The 15,973-nt window shown below is 37.2% G+C and overlaps 1 protein-coding gene across 4 annotated transcripts in view; it reads right to left on the bottom strand.

The window, feature by feature from the left end:
• The window catches only part of ATAD2B (ATPase family, AAA domain containing 2B), a 108,189-nt gene that overhangs the window by 7,608 nt on the left and 84,608 nt on the right, over nt 1–15,973 (bottom strand). For 2 of the 4 annotated variants that reach the window (XM_011356582.2, XM_011356580.2), the window contains exons 23-25: nt 8,759–8,881; nt 5,769–5,906; nt 1,586–2,269 (exon numbers count right to left, since the gene is read on the bottom strand). In XM_011356582.2, the coding sequence (XP_011354884.1) occupies nt 1,586–2,269; nt 5,769–5,906; nt 8,759–8,881 (945 nt within the window). The remainder of the gene's footprint in view (nt 1–1,585; nt 2,270–5,768; nt 5,907–8,758; nt 8,882–15,973) is intronic. The other 2 variants (XM_011356581.2, XM_011356583.2) reach the window with 2 other exon arrangements.

The raw sequence follows: 15,973 nt of genomic DNA, 5'->3' as shown, positions 1-15,973 counted from the left end.
GATACATCAGAGAAATTTTATATTTCAGACAGCCTTTAGAGTGAAAACCTTGATTTACAGTTCAATCAACACAGGCTAGAGTTCCGTTAAGACCATACTGATCCTCATTACTATATCCACGGACTTCTAGAAGCCTGAGAACTTCAATCAGGAACCACTGTACTAGGTCACACTGCCCCGCCAGTTAAAAATGAGAATCAGGAAAAGCTTTGACACAACAAATATCTTTAACACCTTTAGCTAACCAAGTGAACATAATTTAAACCTTTTCTGCAAGCTAACTTGTCTCTCATAGTGAAGTAGCATTAAAAATGATTCCTCCCACATATTCATTCTGCCTAACACAGATCCTGCCCTTCTTCCCCACTCTGTCCCATTCACTACTTAACCCGAACTTAACACACCATCCAAGTGCTATCTATATGACAGCCCGAAATAAATACTGCTCTTAAGACTATTTTCTGTTATTAAATATTAAAGAAAAAGAAAACTTCTCAACAGGTAGTATTTAAGAACAGCTCTCTTTACCCATTAAAGAAATTAAGTTTTTGACTAATACCTTCCTACTTCCTAATTCTGCTAGAGAGCTCAAAAAACTGGCAGCAAAAACTTTTCCCACCTAACCCAAATCCCAGGCTAACGCTGTATATTCCACACAATTCGAGAAAGCACAATTTGTCGATGTAGCTTCAAGAGAGCCTAGTATAAGAAGAGTCCTGTTCAGGAAGAAAATGTATACTGAATAGCACAGATCTCTCACTCCGCCCATGCCTCTGTGGGCTCAAGGATAATAAAGCATGGCTAAAATCCTCAACTGCCCCTTTTCTGCTTCTTCTGAAAAGAATCACATAATCACAGAGAGTCGGGAGCTAATGGAGTGCTGAGACTGTAAGAACAAGGTGATCTGATGTTGAGAGTTCTGCTGCTTTGCTCTACCACTGACTTTACAAAGCAATGGAGCCTCTGAGACTAAACATCCATCCCTCAGACCGACTAACAGCGACTGCCTGGAGTGAATATACCTCAGTATGTGCCAGGTGCCAGGGGAGGTGATTAACATACAGGTCTTATTTAATCCCCGCAGTGACACCATTCTCAAGTTTAAAAGATGAAAAACAGGATTGGAAAGTATAAGTAACTAGCTCAAAGTCATATGATTAGAATAAACAGGAGTGGTCATTTAACGTGGGTCTATATGACTCAAATATACCACGCTATAGAATCCAAGTCTTCTCAGATCACCCTCACCCCACCCGCCCCAATAGTTCTTCAGTTAGAATTTCATCTTCTTAACATTTGTGGATGTACTCAGCTTTTAGTCATAAATTCTCTAGGATAGGGATGATAATCAGATGGGAGCCAGAAATGTAAAGCAATGCATTCTGGGCCATAAATCCTCTGAAACGTTCACCAAAATTTAGATTGTGTATACTTTTCTAGGGAAAAAGGGATGAAAACTTTAAAACAGATTCTGAAAGGGATATAATTATTTATCAACTATCGCTACTCGGGACCAGATAAAATATGCAATTAATTAACTCTGGAGTTGAAAACTTCGGATGATTTATTAAAGTATTAGCTCTACCTTCTTTATCCAGTTCTGCGTCTTTTGCCTCCACATCGGGGCCGGATTCTAACTTCTCATTATTGCTACATTCCAGTGCCTCTAGTTTCTCAGGATCATCTCTGTGATTTTCATTTGAAGTTTCTGGTTTTCCTTTTGACTGGTCCTCCAGAAGAATCTTCTGTTCAGAACTACATTTATCTCCACTACTACAGAAAGAAACTACTTCAGCTTTGCCATTCTGACACTCCAGAACTGGTATTCCTTCAAAACTGTCAGTGGAGGCCTCACCATTTAGACAGCTTCCTTTAAGGAAAGGCTCTTTCCCAGATGTCTGTTCGGGATTTAGAGAACTACTGCTGTTGACGAGTAGAGACTCATTTGAACTCTCCTCTTCGGTGGATGCAAAGTTCTCTTTTGTGCCCGCTCCACTGTTAAGCCTCTGCCCCTGGTCCATGTCCATGATGTCACACGACGATTCATCATTGGTCATAGACAAATCTCCAGTCTCCTCTCCATTTTCTTCATGGCAGTCAGTGCTTACCTCAAACTCTCCATTCTCTAGCAATTTCCTGCCCTCTGTATGATTCTCATAGTCTGCAAATTTGGTATCTTCTTCATCTTTTTTTAAATTATTGACTTTCCTTTTCTTAATAATTCCTTTACCCCACTGTGAGCGCCGCCTTGATTTTCGCCGAACTCGAACTATTTTACAAGGAAGGAAAAAAGATAGGTAGAACTTGGAGTGCAACACTTGTTTTACAGATGTATATTAAATCGGACCCCAAAGAAAGTAAACCCACACCGGTGTAACACACTGGCAAAAACTACTTAGCTCTTGACAGCCATGCTTACTAATCCTCACAACTACAAGCGGAATGGATATAAAGTCAGGGTTGAACACTGAGGAATAAAAAAATTTTAAGCTTATTTCCTTTATGACTTTACCCAGCATTGATTTTTTTCTATTGCTTTAGATTCTACTTTATAGTTGTTCCTAATTTCTAACACCCAGGGGTCAAGCATATAATATATACATGTAGGGAATGACCACATTACCAGGCTGCTTGGAAGGTTTGGGGGGATTTCCCCAGGAAAGTGTGTGCTTTGCCACCAAGATTACCCAGAAGCACCTAAACCGTGACAAGAAATAAAGGCATGATCCATTATATCAAGACAGAATAATTACAGGTATCCCAACAAAGAAATGTCCGCTGTCACTCCTTCCCGAGAAAGTATCACTCACAGTTAATATGGTCATTGAGAGAAGCCTTATGAAGGTTATATGGACAATGTCGTTAGCCATCTGTTAGCTTCCTCTACCACAAACGGTTTACCCAGCAGCATCAATATCTTACAAAGTCGTTATTTGAAATTATGTAGAAAAATTAAGCCCACTGCTATCAAGGTGGCAACAACATTAATAAAACATTGAAAATAAATATTGGTCAGTTATGTGAAAAGGGAGACCTACAAAAGTTGTAAGGACTATACCCTTAGATGCTAGAAACTATCATGAGCTTTACGAGTAGACAGCTGGTATTTCCAGGTAATGATGGAGCCATATACGTATCAAAGGTAGTTGGTTATGCAAGTCTACCCCATTGTCCCTTAAATAAGCAAAAAGTTAACTCTTATTTTTGCAATATGGGACAGATGCATAAAGAAATTTAATGAAAGTTATTAAAGCAAACGAGTTAAACTAGACACCTATCCCCCCTTCTGGTGTCTAACACCAAATTATAAATATTAATTTGTTCAAAGCCATCAGGGTAAAAAGGCATTCATTTTTTTCCAAGGCTTTAAAAGTAATGTCAAGTCTGGTTTAATATTTTTAAAGACAATATATATTTTTAATATGCAAAAGTTGAAAAGATTACTTGGCAAAGACATTTTCGAAAGGAAATACAAATATGAAATCACTAAGAGTAGACTGTTTAATCCACAGTTTAAAAACTGCTTTTGAAAGACAAATAAAAGGAAATACGGTCTTATTACAATCCTTGTCTCTTATGCTCCATCATTTAATATGAACTTGTGATCTGTCAACAGTGCATAGTGTGCTTACACACTTTTTTCATCCTTTCATCTTTAATCTGTACTGAGTCTCGGTAAAGACACCAAGGTAGTCACAAGAAATGGACAAATTTTGTTTTATATGTATGTATATATTACTCTTCTTTCTTATCTAAGAATAAATCTACTAAAAGTTTCTAAAATCATTTCCAAAATTCAAGTTAGTCACTTGGCTCAAAATATATTGTGTCTTCAAAACTGTAATATCATTAAAACCATCTCTCTACTCCTTTCCCCCCCATTAACTTTTTACAATTTACAGTTACAGGGTAATTGGAGAAAAAAATTCTGCATTAGTCTACTGTTAAAAGTTGTACAGAGGCTTAAGTGATGAACATTCATAAACATTCATTAACTATATGAAACACTAACCTAGTCTGCATTAAAAGAATATCCAGCTTGCTCTTTCTGTAAGAGGTGAATTGCTAGGTTTTCACTGCCTGACAAGTCACTCCTGACATTGTAGCCTTCCTGATTCTCCAACCACATAATCACAAGCACAGGTGGTTCCCCTTTTCCTTCCTCATTAAGCCACGGAACTCATGAGCAAAAGGCTGAATTCTGCTCAATCAAGAGCCAGCCCAACAACTTGGTATGTAGTGCACTGAGCAAAGGCCTGGAGCCCTACTGAAGCAAGTTTACTTTTCTAACGCTTTCATCCAGGCTAAGAACAGAGAAAATTTTCTCATTTGGGGTGAGGACAAACTAGAAATATTTCCCCCTCCTTATGTAACTATTTCTAATGGTTAGTATGCTTCTGGTAAAATATGAGAAATTGATCATACAAGCTCCACAAGAATAGGGATTTTTGTTTTAGTAATTTTTGTATCCACAGCACCTGGCACGTGGTAGGAGTATATATTTATGGAACTAATCTTTAATACACCATTTCCTTTTTCAGGAGTGCTTTGTATGAAAAACGCATTTAGAGGCACAATCTTTAGAGTCAATTTTTATAGCATCTCTGAGCTTGTTTCCAAAACTAAGACCTCAGGAAAGCAACTCTGGCTTAGGGACATTGAGATTTATGATTTAAGTAAGTTAATGTAAAACAGACACATGATGAGTCACCTATGCCATCTACTGGTTAGAGAAAGTAAAACTCGAATTTGTAGATTAACATTTTAATATTTAAAGTAAAGGAACTTAAACTGCTTAAAGCCAATATTCGGTGTGTTCTAGTAAATATTTGGTTCAGATGCAGAAAATGTAAAGGATTTTAAGGTTTAAATTAGAATGCTGTGTTCCATTAGCCAGGTCATGTTCCAAGGTACGACTAGGTCAAATAACTTTAATTGGTTTCATGGAACTAAATGCACCATTAAGTCCTTCAAATTTTCTCACATATGAATGCCACGTATCGCAAAGAGAAGCTAAAAAAATAGGCATGGTTCACTCATTCAAGGTGAAGGACGCTGGTGAAAGACCATATATGGCCAGTTTTACTGACAGCTGGAGCAGCATTACCACCTTCACACCGGAAGAACAGCGTACATCTTCCAAGGACGGCCATCCTCAGAGAAACTAAGTGCTACGTTAGAAAGAGGCTACGTGTATTAACATTTGTCTTTTGGATATTTTATAGATCACCGTGAATGAGGAAAATTTGAGAAAACCTAAACAGTCTTCCTTCTCTAAGTATACCTCACTTAAACAAAGCTAGATAAAGACGACTACAAATTTTTCAAGCTGAGCACAAAATATTCTCTCAGAAAAATCAATTTCCTACTGTCAAATCAGCCACTCTCTTAAGTCGGAGTTCCATTTTTCCACCATGAAGAGAACATCATGCACTGCATACAGCAAGGGGTTGGAGGAGGAGACGGGGGTGGGTAAAAAGTCTACTGGCTCCACATTTCTATCCAAAAACCAAAGTTTAAAAGGAAAAATATTCTAACCTAGTTCAATTACAACGGCAAGTACTGAATGGGGATGGAAAAGAGCAAAGAAGGTTAAAGAAACATATTTCTGAATCAGCACCTTACTCGACAAGCTCTTCACCTCTGGAGAGAGAGACTGAAAGAGCTGCGGGAAAACAGCAGTGCTTTCGTCTGCGAGCCCAACTCCTAAGGAATCTGTACCTGTCTCAGCTGTTTCACTACTGGATAACGCGATCTCACATACTCACACGCACACTTGTTTGCGGCGTTGTGCCAGACATCCATTGGATTTCTCTGTTTGTGCCGAAATGCCTCTTCAACTCTAGTTTCTGTCTTCCGAGCTCCAGTACCATGAGGATTTATTTGTTCTGCTGTTACCGATAAGCCTGCAAGCAGAAGATAAGCAATACCTATTTAAATATTCCCAGCTACATAAACCAACGAGATTTAAAAAAAGAAGTCTGAAATATAGAACTGAGTTTTAAAGTCATTAATTATACTTGGACAGTTTAGAATTTGGATGAAAACAGGACCTTTTGTTTTAAGATAGGAAAGAAACAGGTTACAGAATCACGAAAATAAAATAAGCTGGCAGGCCATGCTTATACATAATCCCCAAAGGGGGCCTACGTTTACTCATTTTAATTTGCAAAGGGACATATTTCACATTTTTAGCATTGTGGGACAATATGATTATATATCATCTAAAAGTTATGATTTCCGCCATCGAGTCTGTTTACTGGGCCAGTGAGCCCACTGACACCAACAGCTTCCCCCGGATAGTAGCTGCCTGTCCCAGCACACTGCAGTGAGTCTGCGTTTCCTGCACCGATGTTCACAGCAATAATCGCTCCATTCTCAGTTTCCTTCACTGGATTTGTCTTCTATGTGAATCTTAAATGTTGATTTTCCCAGGGTTGTCTCTGGGATCCCTTTTCTTCTCACTCTAATCTACACCTTCTACCACAAAGTATCACTCATGCCTTCAGCTTCCACTATCATTATATAATAATTCCCAAATCTACATCTTTTGCCCAAACATCTCTTGAGCTTCTGATCCATATAACCAACTGCCTATTTGATACCTCCAACTAGATATCCTAAAGATGGGTCAAATTAAAGATAACTAACTGGTTTACCCTTCCCCACCAAAAAACTGTTCGTCCTTATTTATTTCCTATTCCTACTGGTGGTATTAGCATCTCCTAAGTCATTAAACCAGTAACACAGCAGCCAGTTGTGGTTCTTCTTCCTTCACGACGCCCTCCGCCCCGCAGCCACGTCTCTAACACTAGTCCTATCTTCATCCCCATTTCACCGATTAGACTCTGGACTATTCCAACAGACTTTCCCTCAACAGCTTTAACGTATAATTTATATAACTCAAAAGTCACTCATTTTAAGCATACAATTAAATGATTTTTAGTAAATTTATAGAGCTGTGCAATCACCACAGCAACTCGATTCTAGGTAACTACCCCAGGTGACCACTAATCCACTTTTGGTCTCTATAGACCTGCCTTTTGTGAACATTTCATATAAAGTGAATTGTACAACATGTGGCCCTTTGTCACTGGATTCCTTCACTTAATGTGATGTTTCTGAAGTTCATCTACAATCTGCCACGCATCAGCACCTTGCTCCTTTGTACGGCTGAGCAGTAGCCCCTTACATGACATACCGTTTTGCATATCCCTTCACCAGCTGACAGACATTTGGGTTGTTTCCAGGTTTTAGTTGTTGTGAATAATGCTGCTATGAACATTCATGTGTATGTCTTTAAATGCGCATATGTTTTCATATCTCTTGAGGAGATTCTTAGGAGCAGAATCACTGGGTCATATGGTAAATGTCATGTTTAACTTTTTAGAATTGCCAAACTGTTTTCTAAACTGGCTTTAACAGTTTTTTAACCGGTCTCTCTCTTTCCACCTTCCACATTGAGACCTTGCTATTTTCTGCTGCCAAAGCAATTTACCAATTCGTTCCACTGCTTGAAGTATTTCAATGACTCCTACTGACTATGGCAATGGTTCTCAAACTTTAGTGTATATAAAAACCTCTTGAATAGTTTGTTCAAGTGCAGATTTCTCAGCCTTACTACTCTCAGAGAATCTAATTCACCAGGTCTAAGCTGATGTGGGTAATAAGCACACCATTTTGAAAAACATCAGCCTACAAGATAAAGTCCAAGCTCCTTCACATGTCATCCATCGATTCATTCAAGTATTTATAGAAAACCTGTTGTATATTAAACACTGTTCTAGGGACTGCAGTAGAGCTATGAACAAGACATCCACAGCACTAAATAAGGGAGAGACAACAAAATGCCCAGTGCTACCGCAACCAGAGGCTAATTAGATGGCCAGGGAAGATCCTTCTAAGGAAGGAGAAGAAAAGCTTCTTCATAATTTCAGTGTCCTGGCCTCTTGAGCTCTATTTCTCACCATTCTATACATTTTTAACAAAACCAGTTTGCGGTTCCTATAAATATACCACACTATTTCGAATCTCTGTGCCTTGATCCATGCTATGGTTTGCTGTGTTTACAAATACCATCTCCTTCTCTGTCGCTGCCACCCTTCCGCTCCTCCACTAGAGACAACACTCCTACATTCATTCCCCAAACCTGACCAAAATGCTGGGCTCCCTAGCGGGTCTCGCCTCTGTACTACAAACGCACTTCACCCAGTGCCATACCACACTGCACTTGATTTGTTTTACATTTCACTCTCTCCTACTAAAGTGTGAGGTCCTCAAGGACAGAATTGTTTTAGTAAATGAACAAACCACATTTGCTAATTCTGTATTTATATTAACAAAATCGCTCCAATTAAAAAAAAAAAAAAACCACACACAACACACTTTTTAAAACTTTTAAAAACTACCAGTATTGGGTGTAAACACATGAAAAATAAACCCTCTTCAGATATGAAAGCCTATCTAAATGCTTCAAGAACAGAAATCAATAATTAACAAAGACATACTCCTGAAAAAGAATTTTCACTAAGAAGCATTTTATTTCTGCAATTTGCATTGTCTTTGCAAAACTTTCACAGGAAGTAGTTTTTTCAAATATCTTTGAGAATTTACATGAAATATATTGGTATCAGAAATTAAGCAAAGGCTGTGCCTCAAAATACATTATTTTCACAATACCAGCAACCCTAAAGAAACACCATTCAATGACATTCGATGACTCCTGCTCTTCAGTAGCAAGTTCATTTCTATAACTTACCTCTTTTTATTCTTGCCTCCTTAATTTCTTCACAAAGTTTATTAAATTCTGGATCCAATTCAGCTGCAATAATGGCATGTGCAGTGTCCTTCAGGGTACAAGCCCTGTGCCTAATTATTTTATCTGTTAAAAAAGTTGTTATACATTTATTATACATACAAATGAAATAATATTAATAAAGGGCATCTTAAAAAGAGAAGTAAAAGAATACAAACATTTAAGTAAAACTGTAAAAAGCATTCCTAGGTGAGAGGTTTATTTAAATGAGTAAAAAAAAGCTATGCAAGTTGATAATTCTCTGAAAACTGTACTTTCAGAACCTCAAAACTGTCTATTTAACAAAACATTACCTCAAAGATATAAGGTTTTATTTTATATTTTTGAAAACAAAAATATATGGCTTTCAATTAAAAAATGTAATAAGATTTAGAGGATATTTGCCATATGCCCAGCACCCGAGTTGCCATAGATGGATACTGAGAATTCAGAAAATCTTACGTAATTTTTTTCATAAGTGAAAACTGGTCAAAACTGTGCTTAAGAATATAATATATCCTAAGTAAGCGTGACCTTTAAAAACCGGGACAGAAACAGACAAATACATCAAGACACTCTAAGCTAAAGAATATAAGATGGTATATAAATTGTAGGTAGATCCAGGAGAGAAGTACATACTCCCCTCTAGGTAAACTGTACTTAAAATTGGTACTAAAAGAAAAATCTGTTTTAGACTAATCCAGGAGTCTTCAACCATGAACAATACAATATAAACAGTACCCCCTAGACCTACGTAACTCCAATATTAAAAGTCAAGTAAATATATCAAAGTCCTTTACTTCGTAACAGTATCAAGAACTAGAAGCCAACATCTGCCTTTTCATCTCTAGTGAAGGCAAAATGTATAAAGACATTTTATTTATAACTTTTCTTATTAGAAAACCATAATAGGTCATTATGGAAATCTTACAAAAACAAACATGCAGTACTCAAAAGGCAACCACTGGTATATTTCCTTCCAATACATTTTCTCTAAACATTTATTTAAAAAATAGTATCAACTGTACCAGGAAGAGCCAAGTGATGGCTACACAGTGGTGAACAAAACAGACATGTCTTGACATTTTTGAGGACATTTTGGACTAGTATAGGAAGGAGGTATTAACCAAATAATCTCTCAGACACACATATAAACACCTCTCCCACCACCCCCACAAAACCCCAGAATAACAGCTATGATGAAAACCTACAGGGTATTGGTGTAGGTGCCAATTTAGATTAGGCAAGTCAGGAAAGGCCTCTCTGAAACAGGCATTTAAGCTGAGACTTGAAGCATACATTGGCGTAGCCACTGAAAGGGTAGAGAAAAACCAGTGCAGGTTCAGAAAATACCATGTGAGAAAGTTCTGGAGTAAAAAGATCTTAGAGACTGCGAGAAAATGAAAGGCGGCCTGTGCGCTTGCTACACAATAAGCAAAAGGCAAATAGGAATCCAACCATACTTAAAGGCTTTTAGATTTTATCCTAAGAATAATGAAAAGTCATTGAAAATATCTGAGCAGGTAAGTAACATGACTTAAATGAACATCTTCCAAAGATCTCCAAGTTGAATTATGCCTTTCTCTATTTCTCCTTGCAATTCTATCGGTTTTTGCTTCATGACTCTGAAGCTGTTATCAGAGGCATAAATGTTTAGAACTGTTATATCTACTTAATGATTATGAAATAATCTTCTTTATCCCAGCTAATATTCTTTGGCCTGAAATCTACTTCAATATTTACATAAGCATACCAGCTTTCCTTTGCTTGGTATTATTCTCATATATCTTTTCATACTTTTCTTTTAACCTATTTGTAGCTTTAAAGTGGGTTTCTTAAAAAGGAGCCTCATTAGCGCAGCAGGTAGTCTGTTAGTCTCATAAAGTGGGTTTCTTATAAGCAGCATATGGTTGGGTCTTGCTTTTTTTAATCCAATCTGATAAAAATCTGCCTTTATTTGGGATATTTAGGCCAGAGGTCAAGTTTTTCTGTATAGGCCCAGAGAGTAAATATCTTAAGGTCTCTGGCAACTACTCAAAGCTACCCTTGTAGCATAAAAGCAGCCACACACAATACAAATGTGTGTCTGGCTGTGTTCCTATTTAAAAAACAAAACAAAAAAGACTTCATTTACAAAACCAGGCAGCCAGTTTGACGATCCCAAGTTTACTTTCAATGTGATTTATGTGATTATCAATATGGCTGCTATTTATTTTCTACTTGTCCCACATGCTTTGTTCCCTTTTTATTTTTTTCCTAACTTCTTTTGAATTGTGTATTTTCTTTAACGATTCCATTTTATCTCCTTGCTGGTTTATTAGCTCTCATGGCTGCACTATGGCTAGCCCTGGATGAGCTTCAGAGAAGAGTCCTCCTTCGCTGTCCTCGGGCACTTCCCTCACATGCACACACTGATCAGTGTTCCTCGCAGGGCAGGAGGAGGGTCTCTCACAGATCCCTGGAGCGCTCTCTCCATGCAGCCTTCTTCTTCCCCTACTCTGCCTTGAGAACTTACCCACTCTGCCTCTTCACGTTCCCAGCCCCTACTCTTTAACTAAGGGAGACTTCCAGGCTCTGCCTGCATTAACCATTCCTGTGCCACAGCCTGGAAACTCTGCAGGCAGCTATAGTGCTCAGCATCTCAGTTTCTCATCTTTGGGGAATTATTTTCCTTTGTTTTCTGACATCCCATGTCTTCAAAATTGTTTTTTCATATACTTTATTCAGCTTTTTTTTTTTTTCATTGTGTCAGGTAGAAGGATAAATTCAGTCCCTTTTACTCCATCTTAGCCAAAATCAGAAGTCTCCCAGTATCTCTTAAATATTCTTTGAAAACCAAACTTTAGTGGCTGTGTAACAATCCAAAGTAGGATGTACCTTAATCTTCAGTTATTGCTCTACTGTTGAAATTTTTCAGTTGCTTTCAATTTAAGCTACCATAAACAAAAAACTACAATGGATATTCTGAGAAGTAGCCTTATTTTCAAGCTGATAATACAATGTTTGTAGCCAATGTGATACCACAACTGCCATTGGCTTTCTACCTCAACTTGGAAAAAGCTGAAAAAGAAGGAAGATGAGATATAAAACCATGTATCTGGCACATTATTACTCTAAAATAACTCAATGATCTTTACTTTTTTTGGCTTTTTTAAACACATGCCTCCCACCCATATTCCATCCCCAATAAAGGGGGGAAAAAAGATTGATAGATGGAATGGACGGGGTGGATGGGGTAGATGAGATGGATGGGAGGAAGAGAAGGCTGAATAGATGGATGGATGGATGGATGGATGGATGGATGGATGGATGGATGGATGGATGGATGGATGGATGGCTGAATAGACAAAAAAAAAAAAAAAGAATTCCATAAAAATTTCCCACTGGTCTGAAGGACAAGAAATTTATTCTAAAGAGCATCAGCATTTGATAAAGGAACAATGCTTTTTCATGTGCCTATCATTATAATCTTTTTTAATTTAGAACAGTCTAAGTTTATACATGGCATAAAGTCATATTAACAGATGTCTATAACTTGGATTTTCATTTTTTTTGAGAGAAGTCATCTTGGATCCGTTTAAGTATGTGATGAACATGGAAAAGTACATGTGTGTACAATTTTGGATGTGGTTGTTCAGAGACTCTCTCGTGGACAACAAACTTAAAATCTTTGCTTTAAAATTATGCATGAATAAAGGCTACATATTTATCAATTCTTTTACTTTGTCTCAATTTAAGATCTTAAGATTCTCCAAATCTGTAATATTTGCAAGTAACATAAGCACAGCAAAAAAAACCATAGACATTGGCTCTGAAGTTCAGACAGATCTCAATTCACTCAGTTATGCCATATAACATTTGTGGATTTATACACAAATTACATAATCTCTCTAAGCTCCAATCTCCAATCTCTTTATTTTACAGCTATAAAATAAAAACATTACCACCTACATATGCTTTCAGTAAAAACTAATGGCTATCAGAATAAATTGACGAATATCTATGAAATACTGATAAATATGTATAAAATTAAGTCACTACTTTTATGAAAGTAACAACTCTTTCAATGTGTCAACGTTTCTCTTATATTTGGGTGAACAGAAGTACATTAGATGATTTTTTCAATAAAATTATTATAAGAGATTAATGATATTTTAAGAAAAACTGATTTTTATGGTATGATTTTTCATCCAAATTATTTCCTAAATAAGACATTTTATTGTCTCATTATCTGCATATCTTATTTTTCTCCATCCTATAATCTCTATCTAATCTTAGACTCCTTTGGTTAGTATCTAACAAGAGAACAATTGATAAAACTTACTCACTGACCACATTTATTAAGAGCTTAGAGTCTAAAAAAGGAATTAGGATATATAAAGAAGAAACTGCTACAGGAGAAAAAAAAATAAGTATCTCAGTAGAGTTACATAGTGATGAAGGGGTTACTTACAACTGAAAGGAAATCAGAAAAATCTTTTATGAGCGTAGCATTTAATATTCCTTTAAGGATAGTGGAATTTTAAAAGATATATGTGGTTTTATGAACAATGCACTTTAAAACACTTTCTTGTACATAACTTACATCTCAATAAAACTGATTTAAAAAGAAAAAAATGCACGCACTCCCAGTAGAGGCAGCACCAACAGTAAAATCAGGCCTTCAGCTAAGAGTATCTCCTAAAAGAGTGTTCTCCCAGGGTCTCCCTTCTTCTCATTCTATGTACTGCCCACATCGCCTCTTCGCTCCTATACACTGATGACTCCAGCCACATCTCCGTCCAAACTTCTAATCTCTAGAACCACATGTACAACTACTACTGTGCAATGTCTGCACTTCATCTGGGTGTACCAAAGGCTAACACACACTAATACATCCAAAATTAAACTTAGTGTACTGCCTAAAAGCCTATTTCTCCATTAGTTTGCTGCTTAGGTTCCTTAAAACCCAAACCAAACACTAAGGAGTCATTCTGCATTTCCATCGGTCATGTCTTATCGGTTGGTCACTAAGACGTCTATGTTCGACCTCTGCTGCCACTGTAACTGCATCTTAATTGGTCTTCCAACCTCCATCTCACCACTCCCTTGACCTCTACCCCAAAACTGATACTGCCTAAAACACTATATACTCTTAAACGCAAACCAAATCATATCACTTTCTGCCTCAAAACCATCCAATGGCTCCTTATCTAGGGAACTCTGAAGTCCTTACACAGGATCAAAAGAAGACAGAACACTTACTGTCACATTTATCTGTAGGACTTCCTACAAAGTGGGCTGTAGGCATCTCACAGGCCATGACTGGACACGATTTACACGGAGAGAATATTTCATAAATGCATGCTCAGTAAATGGAGATTCAGTGACGAGAGAAGAGGATAAAATTTCCCACAGTGACACCACATCACTCTACTCCCCACCCAAGTTCTCTCTTTTTATACCTCTGTATACTAGTAGTGCACTACTTTGTACACCACTTCTCTTAGCCTAGAATGCATGCCCTTCCTAATCTATTCATCTCTAGGTAGTGCTTTCATCTCTGTGCTCCACTCACACTGAGTACATTATTTCTATCACAGACCTTATGAAACTGCAATCATCTGCTGCCACCTCAAGACAAAATTCATAATTGTTATCTCTATACTATTTCTATGCCTTAATCATCTTTTATTATAATTACCAATAATTAGGTATCTATCATTCTGAGTTTTTAGATAGTAGGGACTGTGGCTTATTTATCTCTGTTTATATACAACTGTTATGTTGTATGCTGAACTGTGTCTCCCCCATCCAACAAAAATTCATAAGCTGAAGCTCTAATGCCCAGTACCTCAGAAGGTGACTATATTTGGAATAGAGCCTTTAAAGAGGTCATTATGGTAAAATAAGGTCATATGAATAGACCCTAACCCCATTTGACTTATGTCCTGATAGAAGAGGAAACCTGGAACACTAGGTCTGCGTGCACACAGAGAAAAGACCACGGCAAGAAGGCAGCCGTCCACAAGCCATGGAGAGAAGCCTCAGGGGAAACCACAACTGCCGACGTCCCGATTTTGGACTTTTAGCCTCTAGAACTGTAAGAAAATAAATTGCTGTTGTTTAAGCCACCTGTGGTATTTTGTAAAGAAAGCCCTAGCAAACTAAGACCATAGCATATAGTATAATCTTTGCCACAGTAATTATTCAGTATGCATGATCTGATATCTCTATCTCAAGAGGCAAGGACTGTCATAGTCATTGTTGTATTCGAAGTACCCAGATCAGTAACTAGTCATGGTACTCACGAATACTGTGAAAGAAAATATGAGTTTAACTGAAACAAAGCCCACAGAGGGCTCCAAAAACTAGGGTAAATCTGTGAGCTTTTTCTTAAGCACTTGGTACAAAATCGAAGATTTTAACAAGACTGAAAGATTAGGGCTAAAATTTCAGCAAAATTAGCTAAATAACAGTATGTATATGAATGCTCTTGAAGGCCAGAGGAAGGATGTACACCAAGACAAAGAAAGGGTAAAAGTTAAACATATCACATGTCTATAAGATAATAATTAGGGTCAAATATCTGATACTGGTCACAGTTAGAACCTATAAATAAAAATTCTACTGGCTAACACATGTAATTCCTGTCCACATCATCCTCAAGGGAGAGAATCTGGGTGAACACTTAGGTCACATGTATAGTTTTCAAAATGCTGGCTTCTGTCTTCTATGTATATGCCAGTATTTTTCTCAAATGGCCATGTATTCTGCAAAACAACACTGTAAGCTTTCAAATACTCATGGGAGCTTGTAAAAGTAATACAACATTCATGTAATTTCCACTTGCTACACAACAGACCCTGAGGTTGTTTTTCTAATACATAACAAGTGGTTCTGTTGCTACAGGAAAAAAAAAAGGCCTCTTGACTAAAGATATGAAATAATCTAAACAGAATGAAAATCATGCTTTTGAATCATATCACGCTTTTTGCATCTAAAACAGTGAAGGAGGAAAATTACAAGTGTATCATGTGAGCTCTAACTATGAGATAGAGCCATATTCTTTGACTATACAATTGCATTCTGTAGTAAAAGGTTATCATGTACCATAAACCATTGCTTCGTTCTTAAAAGCAATATTATTTCAATGTGGTAATAATTAAGTTACATAATGGAAAAAAAGTCTAGATTGAT

This window comes from Pteropus vampyrus, unplaced genomic scaffold, assembly GCF_000151845.1.
Source record: "Pteropus vampyrus isolate Shadow unplaced genomic scaffold, Pvam_2.0 Scaffold28, whole genome shotgun sequence".
Lineage (NCBI taxonomy): Eukaryota > Metazoa > Chordata > Mammalia > Chiroptera > Pteropodidae > Pteropus > Pteropus vampyrus.
The sequence above is the reverse complement of the archived record's forward strand: the minus strand, read 5'-3'. Positions and strand labels throughout refer to the sequence as shown.